Source organism: Lucilia sericata, unplaced genomic scaffold (assembly GCF_015586225.1).
Source record: "Lucilia sericata isolate MDLA Ls3-8-SP2 unplaced genomic scaffold, ASM1558622v1 Contig000961F_arrow, whole genome shotgun sequence".
NCBI lineage: Eukaryota > Metazoa > Arthropoda > Insecta > Diptera > Calliphoridae > Lucilia > Lucilia sericata.
In genome coordinates, this window is record NW_023994944.1 from 159,999 (window position 1) to 182,500 (window position 22,502).

At 29.5% G+C, this 22,502-nt stretch overlaps 7 protein-coding genes across 11 annotated transcripts in view; 4 read left to right on the forward strand and 3 right to left on the reverse strand.

Moving 5' to 3' along the window:
* Positions 1-13,663, reverse strand: part of LOC119609324 (centrosomal protein of 104 kDa) — a 79,988-nt gene extending 66,325 nt beyond the window's left edge. For both annotated transcript variants that reach the window (XM_037964063.1, XM_037964062.1), the window contains exon 1: positions 13,326-13,663. In XM_037964063.1, coding sequence (XP_037819991.1) covers positions 13,326-13,365 — 40 coding nt within the window. In that variant the 5' untranslated portion in view covers positions 13,366-13,663. The remainder of the gene's footprint in view (positions 1-13,325) is intronic.
* LOC119609328 (5'-AMP-activated serine/threonine-protein kinase catalytic subunit alpha-like) lies at positions 1,658-6,165 on the forward strand. 2 transcript variants are annotated; one of them, XM_037964066.1, is made up of 12 exons: positions 1,658-1,800; positions 1,859-1,897; positions 1,975-2,087; positions 2,148-2,186; positions 2,247-2,408; positions 2,472-2,510; positions 2,572-2,690; positions 2,746-2,859; positions 5,544-5,582; positions 5,651-5,752; positions 5,811-5,879; positions 5,950-6,165. In XM_037964066.1, exons 7-12 carry the CDS (start codon positions 2,631-2,633, stop codon positions 6,073-6,075), a joined length of 510 nt encoding a protein of 169 aa, XP_037819994.1. In that variant the 5' UTR covers positions 1,658-1,800; positions 1,859-1,897; positions 1,975-2,087; positions 2,148-2,186; positions 2,247-2,408; positions 2,472-2,510; positions 2,572-2,630; the 3' UTR covers positions 6,076-6,165. The 2 variants fall into 2 exon arrangements, with proteins under 2 accessions (XP_037819994.1, XP_037819995.1); XM_037964067.1 differs by lacking the exon at positions 2,746-2,859.
* Positions 9,441-10,144, reverse strand: LOC119609330. The gene is made up of 3 exons (XM_037964070.1): positions 9,960-10,144; positions 9,817-9,894; positions 9,441-9,732 (listed from the first exon to the last, which is right to left on the reverse strand). Exons 1-3 carry the CDS (start codon positions 10,047-10,049, stop codon positions 9,517-9,519), a joined length of 384 nt encoding a protein of 127 aa, XP_037819998.1. The 5' UTR covers positions 10,050-10,144; the 3' UTR covers positions 9,441-9,516.
* A 361-nt stretch (positions 13,664-14,024) lies between the features above and the next one.
* LOC119609350 (dolichol-phosphate mannosyltransferase subunit 1) lies at positions 14,025-15,166 on the forward strand. 2 transcript variants are annotated; one of them, XM_037964088.1, is made up of 4 exons: positions 14,025-14,059; positions 14,155-14,277; positions 14,354-14,564; positions 14,658-15,166. In XM_037964088.1, exons 2-4 carry the CDS (start codon positions 14,183-14,185, stop codon positions 15,066-15,068), a joined length of 717 nt encoding a protein of 238 aa, XP_037820016.1. In that variant the 5' UTR covers positions 14,025-14,059; positions 14,155-14,182; the 3' UTR covers positions 15,069-15,166. The 2 variants fall into 2 exon arrangements, with proteins under 2 accessions (XP_037820016.1, XP_037820015.1); XM_037964087.1 differs by having other exon boundaries at positions 14,048-14,277.
* A 957-nt stretch (positions 15,167-16,123) lies between these two features.
* Positions 16,124-16,891, forward strand: LOC119609347 (DET1- and DDB1-associated protein 1). Its single transcript, XM_037964082.1, has one exon. The coding sequence runs from the start codon at positions 16,383-16,385 to the stop codon at positions 16,683-16,685; it is 303 nt and encodes a 100-aa protein (XP_037820010.1). The 5' UTR covers positions 16,124-16,382; the 3' UTR covers positions 16,686-16,891.
* Positions 16,892-16,996: 105 nt separating this feature from the next.
* On the reverse strand, positions 16,997-17,872 carry LOC119609346 (NADH dehydrogenase [ubiquinone] 1 beta subcomplex subunit 9). The gene is made up of 3 exons (XM_037964081.1): positions 17,570-17,872; positions 17,345-17,487; positions 16,997-17,285 (listed from the first exon to the last, which is right to left on the reverse strand). Exons 1-3 carry the CDS (start codon positions 17,662-17,664, stop codon positions 17,092-17,094), a joined length of 432 nt encoding a protein of 143 aa, XP_037820009.1. The 5' UTR covers positions 17,665-17,872; the 3' UTR covers positions 16,997-17,091.
* A 1,346-nt stretch (positions 17,873-19,218) lies between these two features.
* Positions 19,219-22,502, forward strand: part of LOC119609349 (DNA-binding protein RFXANK) — a 3,312-nt gene continuing 28 nt past the window's right edge. Inside the window, exons 1-4 of one of the 2 annotated variants that reach the window (XM_037964085.1) lie at positions 19,219-19,431; positions 20,043-20,331; positions 20,631-21,418; positions 22,466-22,502. The exon at positions 22,466-22,502 is cut by the window's right edge and continues 27 nt beyond it. In XM_037964085.1, coding sequence (XP_037820013.1) covers positions 20,282-20,331; positions 20,631-21,381 — 801 coding nt within the window. In that variant the 5' untranslated portion in view covers positions 19,219-19,431; positions 20,043-20,281 and the 3' untranslated portion in view covers positions 21,382-21,418; positions 22,466-22,502. The remainder of the gene's footprint in view (positions 19,432-20,042; positions 20,332-20,630; positions 21,419-22,465) is intronic. The other variant, XM_037964086.1, reaches the window with a different exon arrangement.

Consider the following 22,502-nt stretch of genomic DNA (forward strand, 5'->3'; position numbering starts at 1 on the left):
TGTCTTACCGTAAATTTCTTTAAAGAATTTTTTCTGAACATACATTTTTATAAAAAAGTTGTCTTATTAGAAATTTCTATAGATAATTTTGTCTTAACATAAATTTAAAAAGAAATTTTTTCTTAACATAAATTTATAAAGAAATTTTATCCTGATATAAATTTCCATAGAACATTTTGTCTCGACATTAATATCTACAGAAAATTTTGTCTTGACATAAATTTCTATAAAAAATTTTGTCTTAACATAAATTTCTATAGACAATTTTGTGTTGACATAAATTTCTATAGACAATTTTGTCTTTAGAAAAATTTCTATGCAAAATTTTTTCTTGACATAAATTTCTTTAGAGAATTTGGCATGACATACATTTTTGTAAAAAAAGGTTGTCTGGACATACATTTTTGTCTTATTAGAATTTTCTATAGAAAATTTTGTCTTGAAATAAATTAAAAAAGAAATTTTGTGTTGACATAAATTTCTATAGAACATTTTGTCTTGACATAAATTTCTATAGAAAATTTTGTCCTGAAATAACTTTGTCTTGACATTAATTTCTACAGAAAACTTTGTCTTGACCTAGAAAATTTGGCCTTGACATAAATTTTTATAGAAAATTTTGTCTTGACATAAATTTCTATAGAAAACTTTCGGCTTGACGTAAATTTTTGTGGAAAATTTTATTCTTAATATAAATTTCTGTAAAAAATTTTCGTCCTGACATAAATTTCCATAGAAAATTGTGTGTTGTTAAAAATTTCTATAGAAAATTTTGTCTAGATTAAAATTTCTATAGAAAATTTTGTCTAGATTAAAATTTTTATAGAAAATTTGTCTTATAAATAAATAAAAATATAAATAAATATATATAAAATATAAATTTTTCTTGACATAAATTACTATAAAAAATGTTACCTCACATTCAATTTCTATAAATAATGTTGGCTTGACACATGTACATATATTTATTTAAACAAATTCGGTCTGGTTAGAAATTTCCATAGAAAATTTTGTCTTGACATTAATATTCGATAAACAATTTTTGTTTTAACATATATTTTTATAGGAAATTGCACTTGACATAAATTTTTCTAAAAATTGTTATCTAAACTGTTAAATATCAATAGAAAATTTCATCTTGACATAAATTTATACAAAAAATATTTACTTGAAAATTTTTTGACATAAATTTTTACAGAAAATTTTGTCTTGACATAAATTATTATAGAAAATTTTGCCTTAACATTAATTTCTATAGAAAATTTTGTCTTAACATAAAATCCTATTGAACATTTTTATCATGACTAAAAAAAATTTGTCTTGACATAAAAAAAAATTATAAAGTTAGGAAATTTCTTTAAAAATTATGTCCTCTATAGAAAATTTATATTCTTGACATTTTTATTTTAATAATGTCTTGACATAAATTTTCTATAGATTTTATTTATTTCTAGTTAATTTGTTTATTATTGTTGATTTATTTAATGACTAAATTAAAAATATTTTAGAAAAGAAACCACATTGCAAAGTTTTCCATTTAATTTATTAATAAAATTCTTTGTTTTCAAGTTAAATTATTTATAAAAACCCTTGATGTTTTAAAGGTTATTTATTTTTTACAAAAACTTTTTAAAACTAATTCAATTTTGCAGTTCATTGTATGTTGTTTACTTCTAAGTAAATAGTAAATTTTATAAAATTAAAATGATTAAATTTAGAAAGAAATCATGTCTAATATTTGAAATGATTTTAATCATTATGTTTGTTAATATTCGGAATTCGAAGGCTCAAGTTTTAGATGTAAGTTTATTTGAAAATAATTTGTTTATTACTTCTCTAATATTTGGAACCTTTCTAGAATTCTATTAACCATCGTATAAGAAATCCAAGACCTGATGTAAGTTCAATATAATTTTAACAGATTTCTTGATAAATATGATTTTATATAATTTTTTCTCTACTTTATTTAACAAGACAATCTTATTATTGGTGATAATATAAGAGATCGTATTCAGGAAAATGGCCGATCTGCTATACATGGCGATGGCAGGGATTACGTATATTATAGGAATAATAATGAAAATCCGGTAATTTTGTTAGGAGTTTGAGTTTTAAGAGAATTTTTTTATAATTTTTCTATCATTTAGGGTTATGAAGGTCCGGTTGGAGGAAAAAACCTGATAGAGGTAAGTTATATCAAGTAATGTATGTATTATTTTAAACTAAAGTCTTAATGGGGGTTTCAGCACAATTTTGATAATGGCTATAATAATCGAAAACTTGTTCAGATCAATGGAGACACAGATATTCATTATGGCAGTGAGCCTCGGCTACCAAAAGGGCGTAATAACGATATTCCTTATGGTCGTAGGTACCATATACCCTATTGGCATGCCAGCGAAGGACCAGTAATTTAAATTAGGTTTTATAAATTTATGGTTTAATTTTTAAAACTTTTAAATTATTTCTAGGTTTTTGTAGAACCCAATATAAGATATCCTAAGGACAATGTAGGTTTTATTAGATTAAGGTAAAAATTTTGGCCATTTTAAATTTATTAAACAATTTTAGCAATTTTGGCAATAATCTGGAAAACCAAGTTCAACTTAATAGAGACCCCAATCTTCATTATGATAATCGTAATTTTGTACCCAAATGGCATAATAATGAAAACCTACAACGAAAATGAGGTAACATTTTTCAAAAACAGATTTTTTGATTTTTTATTATCCAACCCTATTTCAGCATCATAGTTTTAATGGGAATAATAGAAAACGATTACTAGTTAATAATATAAATCATAAGCAAAATGATTATATGGACCACATACCAAATTGGGCTGTCAAGGAAAACTATCCAGTAATATTAATTTAATTTTTAATAATTTTATATATTTTCTAGGTTTATGATAACGATCAATCGGTTACAAATCCAAAAGTATGTTTGTCTTGCCAAAAGTTTCTATAAAAATATTTTGTCTTGATATAAATTTGTATAAAAATATTTTGTCTTGACATTAAATTTCTATTTATAAAATTGTTTGTCTTGATATAAATTTCTAATGAAAAAATTGTCTTGACATAAATATTTATAAAATAATTTTGTCTGGATATAAATTTGTCTTGACATAAATTGCTATGCAAAATTTTGTCTTGACATAAATTTCTATCAAAAAAATTTTTTTGTCATAAATTACTAAAGAAAATTTTGTCTTGACATATTTTTCTAAAGAAAACCTTGTCTTGAAATGTTTTTATGGTAAATTTTGTCATGACATAAATTTTTATAGAAAATTTAAAAGTTTTGTTTTGATATAAATTTCTATAGAAAATTTTGGTATTGACATTAAATTTCTATAGAAAGTTTTGTCTTGACATAAATTTCTTTCGAAAATTTTGTTTTGACACAAAATATTTAAGGAAAATTTTGTCTTGACATAAATTTCTACAGAAAAATTTTGTCTTGACATAAATTTCTATAGAAAATGTTATCTTGACATAAATTTTTATAGAAAATTTGTTCTTGATATAAATTTCTATAACAAATTTTGTCTTGACATTAAATTGCTATCAAAAATTTTGTGTTGACTTTAAATTTCTATCAAAAATTTTGTCTTGAAATAAATTTCTATAGAAAATTTTGTCTTGGCATAAATTTTACAGAAAATTTTGGCTTCACATACATTTCTATAGAAAATTTTGTCTTGTCATAAATCCTATAGAAAATTTTGTTTTGACAGAAATTTCTATAGAGAATTTCGTCTTGATATAAATTTCTATCGAAAATTTTATCTTGAAATAAATTTCTATAAAAAAATTTATCTTGACATAAATTACTAAAGAAAATTTTGTCTTGACATATTTTTCTATAGAAAACTTTGTCTTGACATAGGTCTTTAAGGAAAATTTCGTCGTGACATAAATTTTTATAGAAAATTTTGTCTTGATATAAATTTCTATAGAAAATTTTCTCTTGACATAAATTTCTATAGAAAACATAAATTTCTATAGAAAAATTTGTCTTAACATAAATTTCTATAGAAAATTTTAACTTGGCGTAAATATCTATTGAAAATTTTATCTTAACATAGAAAATTTTGTCTTGACATTAAATTTCTATCGAAAATTTTGTGTTGACATTATTTTCTATAGAAAATTTTGTGTTGACATTAAATTTCTATAGAAAATTTTTTCTTGACATAAATTTTTATAGAAAAGTTGTCTTGACATAAATATCTATAGAAAATTTTGTCTTGACATACATTTTGATATAAAAAATTTGTCTTGACATACATTTTCATATAAAAAATTTGTCTTGACATGAATTTTCATAGTAAAATTTTTCATAAAATATTTTCATAAATTTTTATATAGAAAATTTTGTCTTGACATTAATTTCTGACTTAAGTATCTATAGAAAATGTTAAATTTCTATAGACAATTTTGTCTTGACATAAATTTCTATAGAAAATTTTGTCCTGACAAAAATTTCCATAAAAAATTATAGAAAATTTTGTCTTTACATTAAAATTCTATAGAAAAGTTTGTTTTCAAATTAAATTTCCATAGAAAATTTTGTCTTGACATTAAATTTCTATCGATCGAACGAATCCAACTTAAATATCGATATTTACTGGTGGATCTGGTTATCGGTTTTTCTTCGGGGTTTTATTAAGTAGCATTTACTGTTTTTTAATGTTTGATTTAAACTTACGTTAAGTTCGTAAGTATTTTCGTATTTTCTCAGATATTGGTGTCTGATACATTTTATGCTACACGTTTTCATCTGACCAATATTGATTTTCAATTTTCATATTATCGGATATGTCATAGTATATCGTGCGCAAACTCAAGATATTCTAATTATTATTGGATTAACCATATAATACCTTGATTTCCCACAATTAAGATTAAAGATCAATGGCGTTATAATGAATCCTTGTAGAAAACGAGCACTCGTAAAAGATTTGGTAATTGGTTCCTTTATATGGACCTGGTAATGGATATTTAAGGATCTAGTGCCAAATTTAGTGTTAGTATGAGTGATTAGAGATTTTTTTAAGGAACTATTATCCAAACTTAGCTTTTCTTTTAGCAAACCTCCTACAAATGACTCATGCCCGTCTGTCTTGTAAATCTTGTGGTGAAATACATGGCCCGGATATGGGTTTTTACCCATTTACTTTCTTACTTTCAGGTCTTTAACTAAAATGACTTTTTATTCTATAAATGATATAAAATGTTCTTAGGAAATACCGCATTTCATTATTTTTGCTTGATCGAGTGATCAAGCAATAAAAAGCTTTTTAAAACGATTAACTATTACAGTACAATTCCAATTTCCTTTGGGATAAGAAGTCAAATTTGTATAAAAAAAGTTGTAGATAAAGTTATAATGAAATTGTCAATTGGTTTTATAGCAATTTTATTAATAATGTCTGTTCAGTTTAAAAAACGCAGGCTCAAGTTGATTATTTTTATAAAGTTAGTTTTGTTTCTTAAATTATAGTAAAAATGGATTTAAACAAATTTAATCTTTTACAGAATAATAAAGGTGAAGGAAATGGAAAAACCTTTGGACAAGTAAGTTTGATTTCTTTTAAGAGATAATTTTAAAAAAATGTTCTTTAAAACTTAACGATCATTCTCAGAATAACATTATTTCGGGTAATAATATCAGAAATCGTGTGCAGATTAATGGCGAAACTATTGAGGAGGGTCAAATTGGCGATGATGTAGCGAAGCTTAATAATGTAAGTTATTTCTAAGAGGTTTTTTTTTGGACTTAATTTTTAAATTTTTGATTATTAGCACAATATGAATCATGATCACCGTGTTAAGGAAAAAGGAAACCGAGATCGTGTAAATAGTCATAATGATGTAGGCTATGATCATTATAAAGTTATATTCTAAAAAATTTTAACCACTTTTCTCTTGACAATAATTTCAGCACAGCAAAACTATTGAGGAGGGTACAATTGGCGATAAGCAGTCTAGTAAACAACCAAAAGAAACCATTGTTACGACCACTGAAGAGCCGAGTTTGTGGCAAAAAACTAAAAATTGGTTTGGTTAAACTTCAATACATCGGGGTCTATAACACAATATTGAAGATTAACCTTATTGATAAAAAAAATTCAATAAAAATAAAGCATATTTTTAAAAAGTTATTTCATATAAATTAAAGCTTAATTTCCCAAATGATTTAGAAACCCTAGAGCAATTTACTATAAGGAATCAGGATTTAGAATTATACACATCTGTTCTTAATTTCACAAATAAAATTCAACGATTCTCTAAAAATATTTATGTTAGATGGGTTGAGAATGTCTTCTATCTGAATTATAACGAGAGTTAAGGGTGTTCTGGGAGGGTCCTAGAATGCCGCACTCGAATCGAAGTCTATTCATTATAGTGAGAGGCACAATAGATGTGGTATTTCTAACTAGTGATAAAACGGCAAGAAACCATAAGATCTTAATCAAAAATTTAACGACCTAATTCATAAACCATTCGATAGACAGATAATGCGGAAAGAAATTTTATATAAAGAAGCCAATATCGTGCATTGCCTTTATTTTTGGAAGATTCTCTCTAGGGAGAGACTTTTAAATGCGACCATCCAAACGAAAACTACCCATTCATAGAAAAGAATGCAGGTCGTGGTGTTATTCTTGCTGAAACGATCAGATATTCGACACGATCTGTGAAGGTCTAGTAAAATTATAGTAAAGAGATCAATTTGCCATTATTGTAAGATGATCTACGAAACATTTGGAGACTCTACTAAACGATCGTCAAATCGAAAAGTTGACGACTTAATTTATGAGACACTCGATAGGAAATAATTCCTGATAAAGAATAAGACTTCAGAATGTTGCCATCCAAACGATAACTACCCAATTATATAAAAGAATGCGGACCTTGATGTTTACCTTGCCGGAACGCTCAGATATTCGAAACGATCTGTGAAAACCTAGGGACATAACAGTAAAGAGAGCAATATAATCTCCCGCTAGTAATCCTAAGGCCTTAAAGAAGATCTACGAAAGGTTTGGAGATTCTTAAAGACTTCATTTATAAGACATTCGATAGAAAAGAATGCGTGATAAAGGAAAATACTTCGGTACGAGACTACCCAAGACCCTAAAGTACTACTCAACACTTAAGAAACTGGCTCTCAATGGAGCGTAGAGAGTCAACGTCGTTCATTGCATGATAGAGAAACTTTTATTCTTGAAAAGTCCTCTTGAGGGAAGCAGCTGGCGAATACTGCTAATGCTAAACGAAAACTACTCGGGGTTAAAGAGCGCATTCAAAAGCCATTCTATAGAGAAGAATACTGAATGTGATGTTCCTCCTGCTCAACTCTTCGAAACGATCTCTGAAGGCCTCAGTAAAAAAGTCAAAGGTTTAGAAACTCTGCTAATCGATTGTCGAATAGAATTCGTTCAATAGAAAAGGATGCACATTCCAAAGCGTTCACTTTCTGTAAAGTCTAATATTCATCATGTTAAAGGGTATAATATAATCTCCAGCTAGTTCTCTTAAAGCCGCAAACTTACAGGGTGAAAGGTTTGAAGACTCTACTAATCGATCTTCGAACAGAATTCGTTTAATAGAAAACGATACGTCTTCCAAAGCGCTCAAGTAATAGGAAAGTATAATCGTCAGCTTGTTCTCTAAACATACAATTTACTGAAACGTGATCTACAAAAGATTAAGACACTCTACCGATCGAACTTCGAATATATATAAGGATCCGTTTCAAGTCATCGGAAAGGACTGTGAAGGCCAAAAATCAATGTGGCGAAGAGTACGGTACAATCTACAGTTAGTTCTCTTAAGGTCCTTACACAATAATTTGTATTTATTGCAATATGATCATCGAAAATATCTTTTAAAGGCTAATAATCATCATGGTAAAGAGGGCTATAGAATCTTTAGCATGTTCTTTTATGACCCTAAACCTACAATTTGTCTTTATTGCAACGTAGTCTACAAAATATTTGGAGACTCTATTAATCGATCGTCGAGTGGCATAGAAAAGGATACTACTTCCAAAGCGTCCAAGTCATCGGAATGATCTCTGAAGGGCAATAATCATTATGTTAAAGATGACAATGGAATCTTTAGCTAGTTCTCTTAAGGCCCTAACGCAACAATTTGTCGTTATTGCAACATGATATATGATAGGTTTGGATAGAAAAGAATGCGCCTTCCAAAGCACTCAAGTCAGCGGAACGATCTGTGAAGACCAATAATCTCTATGGTAAAGGGAATAATCGAATATCCAGATTGTTATCCTAAGGCCCTAAATCTACAATTTGTCTTTATTGCAACGTGATTTATAAAATGTTTGGGAACTCTATTAATCGAACGTCAAGTGGCATAGAAAAGAATACGATTTCCAAAGCGCTCAAGTCATTGGAATGATCTTTGGAGAGCAATAATCATTGTGGTTAAGAGGACAGTAGTTCAGCTAGTTCTCTTAAGGCCCTAACGTAACAATTTGTCGTTATTACAATAGGATCTTTTACAATAAGTTTTTTTGACCAAAAACTGATTAATCTGTTGGGCGCTTAAAAAAGATTCGAAAATGATGCGCACTGATGTTTAAGAAATTATTTCTTTTAATAACAATCACATTTTTTTTTTGGAAATACGACGCTAACACGTATCAAAACTGATCAGAAGAGCTGCTCATAATAGACTCGTTTAGAAGAGTCGCGGGTAGGGTGTTGTATTTTAACCACAAAAGTATCGTTTATGACTCAAATATGAAGAAATAGATGACTGAAGGATGATGAATCAAAAATTTTAAAATAAAAATACTGACTGGTCTCTATTACAAAGCATCTATGCTAGTGCATCAAATTAAGATCAAAAGAGGTGATCATAATTGACTATTTTAGAAGAGTGGCTGGTAGGGTAACATTTTCTCTCTACCCAAGGATTAATATGATTCTGGAATGGACTGAAAAAGGTCTACCGACGTCACTAAAAGAAGAGGAATTCTAAAGAAATTAGACTAAATTCTTTTCAAATTAAGATCAGAAGATTTGATCACAATAGACCCTATTGGAAGAGCCGCTGATATGGCACTCTTCTCTTCACAAAAGTATTGTTTATGATTCAAATAAAAGTCTGGAATGTGATCAAAAATTTAAATAGATGTTGACTGGGATGGATCACAAAGCATCCATGAGCAAAGTATGCCACTAAAAGGAGAGAAATTCTAATTGAAATTTTACTAAATTCTTTTCAAATTTAGACCAAAAGAAATGATCATAATAGAGCCTATTAGATGAGTAGCGGATAGGATACTCTTCCCTTCACAAAAGTATTGTGTATAATTCCAATAAGAGCGCATATATGACTATTTTAATCATATTAAAGGATCATTAATGTCTCGAATGTGATCAACTAAAAGTAGCGGAACACTTTTCAACTGCAGAGCTGTAGTTTTATTACAAAATTAACATTGATTTTAATTACAATAGTTCAATTATATATTTTAACCAAATAGTTTCTTAAATTTCTCCCACAAACTATACTCTTTACCCGACATCTCAACCTCAACATTACCGTTTGTAGTATTTACCAGCTTAGCATCCTTCAATTGTGTTGTAGTATTTTCCAAATTATTGCCAATTTTTTCATTGTCAGCATTCTTAGTTGTTACAGATTTATTATCATTTATATGAGTACCTTTTTCTAAAACAGTTTTATCCTTAATGAACAAAACAAACAAACAAAAAAAAACAAATTCAAATTTATTATACTTTTTAAAAACACCCAAACAAAAACAACTCACCCCCTTATCATTATGTTTTTGATCTCGTGGCACCACCAACACTTCTTGACCCTGTTTATCATGCTTAAATGTATAGTCCTTTAGGTCAAAATATATATTTTTTGTTATTTATTTAAGATAACAATTTTTCATTTGCAACTTACATTTTTTGGATCTAAGGTTTCTGCTTGGTTTAGTTGTAAGTTTGAAACCATAAATATGGTCATTAAAAGGAAAATAATAGAAAATTTCATTTTAATTATTTTCAAAAGTGTTTTATTAGTTTCTAGTATTTGTTATCCTGTAGTGTTTGGTGTATAAGTAGACTGTTTTGGAGAAAACACTTTGCTAGTTGCTTTTATAGGCAAAAATATTGAGTGTATGGTTGAGAAATTGTTTTATAAATATAATTGTATAATTATTTTATAGTTTATTTATGATGATGACTAAAATGTGGTCCGTTTGTTGTTAGCAGAATGTGTATAGAAGCTCACAGAGTTTTGAAAGAATGCCAATGATAAGTTTTTAAATATTCCTTGTTTTATATATCAACGGAAAGGAATAGAGGAAATCGAAATCAATCAGTTCCCTATTAAGTTTTGAAAACTTAAAAAAATGGCGGGTTTTAGTTTTTTTTTTTCAAGATAAGTGGCAAAAATTGTTATAACTTTGGAGTCGGTAATGATTTTTAAACAATTATTCATCTGTTTGATATATACATTTGTTGTTAGTCGAGTAGTGGAGAAAATGGAGGCAATCGGTAAATATTTAGACCCTCTGGTATCAAAAAACTGTAGTAGGTTAAGTAAATTTTCAAATGCTAGTACAAAGGTATCTTAATTTGGGTAAGCGGGTCATGTACCTGGATTTCCCCTGGGGCTCAAATTCAAAACTTCAACTAGACAACACTTGCTCTTGCCGTTTGTCAAATTTCATTCAAATCGGACTAAGCGTTACAGTTAGTAACTGATTACGTATGTAAATTGGATTTCTGGAGTTCTTAAGAAACTCAATAGATGTCTGACCACTAAACTTTATTGACATCGTTTACTCAGTTCTATAAATGGGCATCACCAAGTGAAGCTGCTCCTGTCCAATCTGAATAATATGGAGCGAAAGAATCCGACAGCCTGCATTTTACAGTTACTAACAGATTATGGATGTAAATTGGATTTCTGGAGTTCTTAAGAAACTCAACAGAAGTCTGTCCACTAAACTTTATTGACATCGTTTACTCAGTTCTATAAATGGGCGTCACCAATTGAAGCTGTCCCTGCCCAAACTGAATAATATAGAGAGAATCAGACTGTCGTAAACGACATTAAGAGAGAATACAATTATTCTGAGAAGGTTCTCGATAAGAGAACAATTTCGAACTAATCGAAAAGTCCTAGAAGTGGTAAAGAGAACAATCTATGAATACTAACTCCTAAACGAAAACTGCTAAATGTAGTAAAGAGTTGACGAACTCATGTCCAATATTAATGGAGAATATTAAGGGTCCTATTGTTTCAGCAGCCAAATCTTTGGATAGAGATATCAAGATACTGTTCCGTGCAGTTGTTGGCACTGTACGCTCCAGCATGTTGTCTTAAGGACCTCTAAAAGAAGACATTTAAAGAACTTTTTGGATGTTGTTGGCATTCTATACAAATAGAAAGTGTTTAGTACCAGGACATTACAACAATTACGGGTCTTGATTTTACTTAACTGGTTACTAAATTTTCAATACTCTTCGATACCTAAAGCTCCCAAAACTTTAATGTCATTGGACCATAAAACGCAAGAAAATATAATCTTGATCTTAAACTATGAAAGAAAAGTCCCGAAACTTTAATGACATTGGACCCTAGAGTTCCACATGAAAATATAATCTTGATTTAACTATGAAAGGAAATATGAGAAACTAATAAAAATGAGAAACTAATTCGGACTTGCAAGACATGCTTCAGAACTTTAACCGACTAAAAGTAACAAGGATCTTGCGAAGGTTCTCATTTGGCAATCAGATCAAAAATCAAAAAAAAAAGTAAAAAGCTATATCGTTGGATAGTGAATGATGTTGTTTATGGTTGTACCTCACCTACCGAAATACTCAAATCTACGGAACGAGCTCAGGTTCAGAACCTAAGCGATTACATAACTTTCGAGCTATTGCAGAAACTTCACATTCGTTTACAACTACGCACACGGATTCGGCAGGAGCCTCCACAATTAAGCACTATTCCAAGGCCACCAATCGAAATATGATAATTTCTAATCGACTTACTTGGTAAACATTCCACGACCCATTGACAGCTGATGCTTTCACATGAAGTCTTTCGTTAAAGTTGCCAAAGTGAGAGTGACACTCAATAACTACTACAAACACGATCTGACAGATCTGTCAGCAAGTGATGCAGAAATCGTTTATAGTACGATCTGATGATCTGTAGAAATTGATCAATGAGCACGATCAGACAGATCGTAAATTGACTGAATAGTTTGACTAGCATCTGGGCGTTGGATGTCAGAATATCATTTATAGATGTTAACAAATGAGATAGAATAGAATAATTGTCAAAATGAGGAAGAATGGAAGAAACGGAAATTCAGATCCTCTGCCTTGCAAGAACAAATTGACATCTATCATAGACGTCGTTCGTGTAACTATAGAATTTTACAAGGACTATCGATTGTAGATGTTAACAAATTGAGTAGGAAGGGAGCAGGAGAGAAATCTGTTATAGGTTCAGGTCAAAGTTCAAAGTAAGTTTTCTCATCAGACTGAATGTTTTAAATTGGAACTGTGGACTATGGAAGTCAGAATATGGGTTCTAAAAGTTGTTCAAATGGAGAACAGGGAAAAGAGAGGTTAATTCGTCACCCTGGACATTACGGGTCAAAGATTGGTGGTATAGGGTTAACACATCGAACGAATTTAACACCATTATGTATAAGGGCGGTTCCAAAATTAACTGCTTAGTGTTGGATCTGGAGTTTTCTGAGAAAAAATACTTGGATTCAATTTGGAATTTTAGCTTTAAAGCAAAAATTTGTTGATAACAAAAACGTAATGAACTTTACACATTTCCCTCTCCCAAATCCAAAACCTTACCTAGCACTGCAACAAAACTAAAACGACACAGCAATAAATAACGCACGTGCCTCACATAACCCAGCTTACCCGTAAAAAAGGTGTTAATTTGCTAACATATGATGTTTAATGACATTTTGCTCTAAAAGATGCACAAAAATTGTCTCAAATCACACAAAATTAAATGTCTATAAACTTTGATGGTATTTATTAGCTAAAGAAAAGAGCAGAGAGCGACAGAGATTTATCGATTTCTCAAGTACACAAAAACAACATAAACATATTTGTAATGATTACAACTAACAAAGGTAGGGCACAAGATTTTAAATGACCTTAAAGCTATATATATATACTAAATATATAGCAAAGAAAAGGGAGTTAATTTATTATTTATTAGCAATTAAGTGAAAAAAAAAATGAATAAAATATATTATAATTAAAAACTTGGACTTACCTGAAGCAAAGACAACATTAAAGGGAATCTTTTTAGCCATAATGAAGCATAGAATGCCAAGTGCTGACTGCTGTGCTGAGGAAAGTAAAGGAATTTGATTTTTTTCTTGCTTTTATTTTAACACTTTTTTTAAGGGCAACACTTTTTTAGCTTGAATATATAATTTTGATTTTTATATTTTTCTTTTTATATTTATTTTTTACAAACTATATTTTATATTTTATTTAAAAATGATTTTTCACTTTTTTTATCATATTTCATATTTTTTTTATATTTTTTGTATAATTTTTTAAAATTTTTTCTTTTTTAAGTACAATTTCTTCTCGCCTGACCAGGATAATAACTACTAAAGACAACCCCAATTTGCTATAGATTTACGAAAATGACAGTTTTGTAGAAAAAATGACAAATCTAAGTTTGACATATGAAACTAAAACATGCGCAGTAGTTAAAATTTTAAATTTATATAAAAACAGTTAAAATAATTAACAAAATTGTTGAATTCTTAACAAAACTATAAAATTTTTCTTTTTTAATTATATTTTAATGAAATTATATAAGAAAAAACCTAAATTTCTTGCTTTTAGCAAATTTAAATAAAGTAAGCCGTTATATTGCCTAAAATAACATCTGGTAACTTTATTAAAACAACCCTGTTATTGCTAAACATTTAAAACTGGCAACTCCTTAACATATTGCCATTAAAGGGTAATGCTGTTAAACAGCTGTTTAAGGTAAAACAGTTTTACGGCACGTCACTTTCTTTATCAATTTTTGTTGTTTTTTCTTGCATATCTAAAAAAATTTTGTATTTTTTCTAAATTATTAGAAAAGTCTAAGTAAAATTTTTACAAAAAATGGATCACAAATATAGTATATTATTACCCACTTACAATGAAAAGGAAAATTTACCCATTATTATATGGTTAATAATGAAATATCTAAATGAAAGGTGAGGAAGTAGAAAAACTATTTCTCTTTGGAGAAGTAAACTAATTGTGTGTTATTTTTGTTTTGTGTCACAAAAGTGGCTATAAGTTTGAAGTTATTATCATAGATGATGGCAGTCCAGATGGTACTTTAGAAGTGGCTCAAGATTTACAAAAAATCTATGGTGAAGATAAGATACTGTTGAGGCCACGTAAAGCTAAATTGGGTTTGGGTACTGCATACATACATGGCATACAACATGCCACGGGAGATTTTATCATTATAATGGATGCCGATTTGAGTCATCACGTAAGGAATGCTTTTCTTAAAGGCAAAGTTAAAATTATAACAAGATTTTTCTTGAAAATTATAAACATTGTTATAACAATTTTTCTTTTCTAGCCCAAATTTATTCCAGAATTCATTGAACTGCAAAAGAAACACGATTATGACATTGTCTCCGGCACTCGCTATCAGGGTTCCGGTGGTGTTTTTGGTTGGGATTTTAAGCGCAAGCTAATTTCCCGTGGCGCTAACTTTTTGTCACAACTTCTCTTGCGTCCCCGAGCCTCTGATCTAACCGGCTCTTTTAGGCTGTACAAGAAACCTGTATTGGAAAAGTGCATTTCCAGCTGTGTCTCTAAGGGTTATGTTTTCCAAATGGAAATGTTAGTGCGCGCTCGTCAACACGGTTTTTCGGTGTGTGAGGTACCCATTACCTTTGTGGATCGTGTTTACGGCACTTCCAAGCTGGGCGGTACGGAAATTGTGCAATTTGCCAAAAATTTATTATATTTATTTGCTACCACTTAATTTGTAAATATTTTATTATTTTATATTTTTTAACTTTTTGTTTATGAAATTCCACTATAATTATTAAACATAAACTAAAATATTAAGAAAAAACGATAAAAGTTTACTTGTTTTTATAGCCGCCTTTTTAACCGTATTACTTTATTGTAGTTTTGTGTTATCAATTAAATTTTGTTTTAAAATTTATTTATTTTTCACTTTTTAACATTTATATCACGAAATATCACTAGATTTATTAAAAAATTGAAATATTAAGAAAGACAACGAAAAAGCTTTATGTATTTATTACCGCGCTTTTCATTTAACTAAATTGACAACATAAATACTGCTGCTACTGATAATACAGTCCCTTGCAGTAATGCCAAGTTTATTGTCGATAACTTGTAACTGCTAATACAGTTTTCTCGATAATACAGTTTTCTCTTACAGTAATGCTAGTTAAAGTCGGCAACTAAGTTATTTGCTTGTGAAAAACGTTATTTCAAACCGTTTCTATAGTAAAAGCAAAACGTTTTGGTTTCTGTTTATAAAAAAAGAAATTTTGTTTTCATATATTAAAGGAAATATAAAAGTTTAATGTATTTTAACAAAAAGTTCTATTATTATAGAAATAATACTAGTTTTATTCTTTTATGTCAAAACTACTGCACCGATTTACATGAAATTTATCATGCCTTTAGATTTAACTACGCAAAGAAATATGGGATATACAAATTCCATTCAAATTGATTTCAATGTGAATATATTTAATTCGGATATAACTTCTTAAATAAGCGTACAATGGAAAATATTAGAAGTAAATATTATTTATAAAATAACTTTTGCAACAAAAGTCGAATTTTATATGAAAAGTATTTGCATTTGTGTAATTTATTGTTAATTTTTATTTTTTAATAATTTTTTACTTGTATTGTAAAAATTAATTTTGATTAAACCGATAGTTTTATTTTATACCTTCTTTTCCTAAACAATTGGCCACACTGAGCCAATGACTCAACAATGCTGCCAAGTTTTGTAAATAAATTACAACAACAATAAAAGCAATTACTAAATTGACAATACGTCAAAAAAAAATTGCAAAGAACATATAAAACACACAAATTTCCATTAAAATTTATAGAAAACCATAATAAATTCCGAAATTTAGACAAAAATCCACGAAAAACTTATTAAACAATTAACTAATAAATTAAAAAAGATCATTAGAAAATAAACGCAAAATTTTAACAAAAGAAAAATAAACGAAAAAGCAAACAAGAAGCAGCTTGCTGACTTTTGTAAATAAAAATTCCAAAAAAAACTAGAACTAGAAAAATGTCGGTGACTGATTTCATTAAGGGTTTACCCTGTCACAATGCTGACAACTTCTCACAATTCAATACGGAACAAGCCATGAGGACATCACAAAAACGACCCTCCGTCTATCTACCCACTGAAGACTATCCCTCGGAACAGCATATAGTATTGGATAAACGTTCGGTGCTGCTGCGCTATTTGACACAACAATGGGATAAAAAGATTCTGCCCAAAAAACGTGATCACGGAAATGAGGGTAATAGTGCGGCCAATGGTGCGGGCAACAGCTGTAAAAAGCGTCCACGTTTGGAGGCCGAATAGGTGGTGCAGTTAACAAATTATTAGTGTTTTTTTCTTATTATTATTTTTCTTTTCAAAGAGCTTAAAGTCTAACCTCTATGTCAATAGCTCCGGTTCCTCCTCCGACCACTTCCCTCTAACTAATAAACGACTCAACTCAATTTTGTAGCCTACATCTACCATGTTGTGTTGAATTTTTCTATGTGTTTTTCTTTTTGAACATAAAACTGAATTATTATTAATTTACAACGTACAACAGGATTTAAATAAGTTTTCGAATTACTTTAATATTTATAATTTTTTTAATAAATTTAAAAAAATAAAAAAATGTGTTTTTAATTTTTTGGCAGTAAACCTTTTTTTAATTATAACTTTATTTTTCAATTTTAACTAAAAATCGTTTGGTTTGTTTTATCCTTATATCACTTCAGTGGTGCAAATCCTTGGGATCTGGTTTACCATACTGCTTCTCCCACCAGGCAGCAAATTCCTTCTTACGTTGTTCACGTTTAGCAAAGAACTCGGGGTATTGGGCCTTTTCCAAAGGATGCCAATAGTCCAACATCCAGTCGGGTACTTCGACCTCACGTTCAAAAGCACAGCCGCCAGGACTGTTAGCCTCTGTAGTTAAAAAAAACTTCAAATTTAATTTCTTTAAACAAATTCCACCAACAACTTACGTTTAATGGGCTGATAATGTTGGGTATTGAACAATTCTTGCTCACCCACTGCCAACAATTGGGCAGCCTTGGCCATATCGGTCACCTTGCGATTCTCCTCGAAACGCTGACGCAGCTGACAAGCTCTATAGCGGTAAATTTCTCTACAAATATAAAAAAATTAATAATAATTTTCCAAAATTACATAACCTAATAGACCAAAATCCTTTTCATTTTTCCACATACCTGCGATCATACCAGGCTTCCAAATTACGCAAAGCTCTCTTGTATAAGCTTTGCACCTGTCTGGTGTGTGAAACAATGCCAGTAGGTATATTCATATTAAATATTTTGTTAAATTATTGTGTAAAATTTTGCCAAAAATCGAAATGTTTTTCTTTTGCTCTAAATCAGACAGCAAAATTTTGACATTTATTCCCAGCTGCTTCTTCTTTCAAGTTAACATTCACCAAAAAAAATAAACAGTGTGGCAAATTATTAAATGACACAAAAACGCTAAAATGCTCACAGTTGTTCGTTTTTTTTTTAGTAAATGATTAAAAAGTGAATTAATTTGTTTTTTCTCTTAATTTATTAAATATTAACAGAAATAATTGCTTAGAATGAGTCTTATATTGTTTTATTTTTAGCAAAAATATCCAAAAAATTCAGCGGTTTTTAAAAAAGAGTTGTTATCATTGAGACAAACAGCTGACAAACTTACCTCAGTGGGTTGTAAAAAAGTGTAGTAAATTTGTAAAAATAACCCAACACTGCTGGTGTTGAATTTTAATGTTTATAAAAACAGAAATGTTTAATACATAAAATCTATTTATACAGTACCTGTTAGAACGGTTAACTTTAATTTTAAACTTTTGAGTAATATTTTCAATAATTTGGGGAAAAAGAAGATTTATTTTAAAAAATTAAAAACAGAATAGAATTTTGTATTTATGTCAATCCAAATTATATATTAACACGACTTGTGTTAAGTTTTTATCAGAAAAGCGTTAAAAAAGTTGAAGATTTTTTAAATTCAGATTTTTCTTGACTTCAGCAATAGTTAATTAGTTAGTTAGTAAGTTAATTAGTTAGTCAGTTAGTTAGTTAGTTGGTTAGTTAGTTAGTTAGTTAGTTAGTTAGTTAGTTAGTTAGTAGTTAGTTAGTTAGTTAGTTAGTTAGTTAGTTAGTTAGTTAGTTAGTTAGTTAGTTAGTTAGTTAGTTAGTAGTTAGTTAGTTAGTTAGTTAGTTAGTTAGTTAGTTAGTTAGTTAGTTAGTTAGTTAGTTAGTTAGTTAGTTAGTTAGTTAGTTAGTTAGTTAGTTAGTTAGTTAGTTAGTTAGTTAGTTAGTTAGTTAGTTAGTTAGTTAGTTAGTTAGTTAGTTAGTTAGTTAGTTAGTTAGTTAGTTAGTTAGTTAGTTAGTTAGTTAGTTAGTTAGTTAGTTAGTTAGTTAGTTAGTTAGTTAGTTAGTTAGTTAGTTAGTTAGTTAGTTAGTTAGTTAGTTAGTTAGTTAGTTAGTTAGTTAGTTAGTTAGTTTTGCAAGTCTACCATTTGGTCGTCTCATAACATTAAGATAGGGGAACCTGTACACAAATTTAATTTGGTTCTGCAACATTTAACAAACTTTTAATTTTGTCCAAAAAAGAGTATTAAATTCCCAGGAAATATATATTTCCAAGAGTAAAATCAAACAATTTCCCCAATTACTTAAATAAAACGCTACACACCACGATAGCAAAGCAACATGATGGTTTCAAAAAAAGCAACACTGTGTTGACGGCAACATGTTTAGCTTCATATACACCATGATATGGTGTATAAATAATTATGTTTATACAGTACCGTGGTAAATAGCTGTGTTGTATGGTAAAAGAGAAAAAAAGAAGTAGAAAAAAAAAACGAGGAAGAGGTGGTGGATTTAAAAGAAATTCTTATTTTGTGTGTGCAGAAAAATTCCAATTATTCTCCTCTTCTCGTGTGTTGTATATACGCGCAAAAATAAATTTTGGATTTTAAGCTGCGCAAATCATGAAAAAAAGAAAAGATTTTTTATAATTAAATACACCTCAATTAAATAAATAATTTGCCTAAGAAATAGCTAAACAGCGGGTAAGTGAAGTATTAAATTGTACAAAAAAATTTAAGAAATTTGTGAAAAGTGTACAAGAGAAAAATTTCACCGCCCTTTTGGCAAACACATTTTTTCGTTTAGTTTTTTTTTTTTTTTTGTTAAAAGGCGGCCATTTTTTTTTTCTTATTTTTTCTAAATACTTGTTTACACAACGAAAACCGTATATTGCTCCAAAAAGGCGTAGTAAAAAAACAGCGACAAGTTAATATAAAATACAACAAAAATATGTAGAAAAGCAAAAAAAAATAGCATTTCTTTGTTCCGTTTTTTTGTTTGCTTTATTTTTGCTAAAAAAAACTCTTGTCTGTATAATGCTAAAATGCCACTCCTGTTATTTTTGCGTACCATAGTTTTTTTGTTGTTTTTTTTTCTATATTTCTTTTTGTCTGTAGGTTTTTTCTTTCATGATGTACTCTCTTTGCTTTTGTTTGTGCGCGATTTTTTAATGTCTTTTTTTCGGTTTTGCCTTTAGACGTCTTTCGTTAGCAGTTCATTCACATTTTGCTTAAATTCTTTGCTTGTGTTTTTTCTCTGGTCTTTTTTTTATATCGTTGTTGTTTTGTTTTTGTGTCGTGTGTGTATGTTGCAGGTGAAGTTGTAGCAGACGACGACGGCGTCAACATCAAAAGTCTCCCCTTCAAGTTTGTTGTTGGAGAAAGTGAGATAAACTGTTATTAACATAAAGTTAAAAAAAAAAAAAACAAAATAAAAGTAAGAGAGAAGGAGACAAAACATTTCGCTAGCAGAAAAACAACAACAATTTATAGTGCGTCAAGGCAAAACGTATTTGCAAAAAGAAAAACAACAAAAACTACTACTACTACTATCATGTCTTCCTCGCCGGCAAACTCACCAGCAATCCACGATGATTGTAGCCGGTAAGTTTTTGTTGTACAAAAAAGAAAATGATTAGAAATTATTGTGTGGTCTTTGGTGGAAATAGATTTTTAAGTAAAAGATAAGAGAATGACAAAAAAATTAAAAACAGTATTGCCAGTTGGAAATGTTAAGGCAAAATTAAAATAATAATAGAATCCAATGATTTGAAAGGGCAAATATTCTTGAACTCTTATGAAAATCTTCTGCATAAATGTTTGATAAAATATTTCGCTATCTCTTAAACTATTAAATATATACTAGCAAAATTTCAATTTATATTTCTATTTTCTTTTCACAGCCTTAAAATGCTACCCCACACACCGCCAACCAGTCAAGAATTCCAAAGACAAACTGAAACACCTTCACCTACCAACACCACAACCTCGACCCCCTTATCAACTCCTAATTCTTTACATTCTTCTAGTTTTTTACATGATCCCACCTCCGGTTCAGCACCGGGTAAACATAAATCTGCCTTTCTACCCTATAGACCGCAAGCCACGGTCTTAACTAATCTACAAAGAGGCAATACCGAGGCTACTTTCTGTCCCGTCGAGGTTAAGCTATCCTTCCATGAAAGAGCTGGTCAAGGAGAAGTTACAGAAGAACAAATTTACCAACAAAAGGCCTCCGATATAGATGCTAAAGATTCTTTTGGTTTTACACCCTTACACTGGGCTAGCTATTATGGTCAATTGGCCACTGTACAGCCATTAATCGAGGCGGGTGCAAATGTTAACGAAGAAGCACCGGAAATGGTTACTCCTCTACTGTTGGCCGCTTCGGGAGGACATCATGAGGTGGTACGTTTGTTGTTGGAAAAAGGTGCCGATTATAGACATATGGATATTGTGGGTAATACCGCATTAATGTATGCCGCTGCTGGCAATCATCCTCATACTTGTAATGAACTCTTAGGCAAAGATCCAGAAATTTTGTCGACAGCCAATGAAAATGGTGATACGGCTTATTCGTTGTCTATCGAGAATGGTGCCACTTTGGCACAGGCCGTGCTGGAGCAATATTTAACATCTATTTTATCTTTATAGAATTAAGGAAAATCGTTTTGAATCAAAATATAAAAAGGTAAGTGTTTAGGGTCATTGATTTTGTTATATACATAGATATAGAATATAGATTCTAACATTTATTAAGTAAAAGCTAAATTTAGATAATTCGAATATGAAATTATTATAAAAATGCGATATGTATGTATATCAAAGCAAATGACAGCTAGAACTGACTTAGAACTGAACTAGAACCTGAATTAAATGAATTAGAACTAAAATAGAACTGAACTAGAACTGAAGTAGCACTGAACTAGAACCTGAACTGAATTAGAACTGAACTAGAAACCTGGGCGCAAATTACGGCATACGATATCGATCGAAATCTCCATTTAGATTCTATTAAGATTTCGATCGATATCGTATACCATAATTTGGACCCTGAACTGAACTAGAACTAAAATAGAATTGAATTAGAACTGAACTAGAATTGAACTAGAACTGTACTATAACCTGAACTGAACTAGAGTTTAACTAGAACTGAAATATAAACTGAACTAAACTAGAACTGAATTATAACTGAACTACAACTTAGCTAGAACGGAACTATAACCTAAACGGAACTAGAACCTGCACTAAACTAGAATATGAAGTGAATTAGAACCGAACTAGACCTTTACTAGAACTGAAGAGCAACTGTACTACAATAGATAGATGCGATATACTAGACGATATATACGACAGATGAGATTGATACGATTGATACGATAGTTAATTAGGTACATAGTTAAATAACTAGATCATCATCCGATTTTCTCCAGAACAATAAATTAACTTTTTTATTTGTCTGAGAGTCTAACAGCAGCCGCAAAAAAGCCTATACATATTAACAACAACTTTCATAACTAATAAATTTACAACAATACAAATAATTCATAAAGTACTACTTCCGTTCTTAAACATGACATACTATTTTTCTTCATTTTTTTAAATATGTACATTGTAATTCTACAACAAAACATCAACAACAACAAAAAATGTCTCTGGGATTTTTTCATTTCGTTTTTTTTTTCTTCTCATTTTTATTATTTCAACATGATGCATTCCAATGCATTTCCTTTAAAAGAAAAAATGCAAACGCAATAAAAAATGCCAAGAGAGAA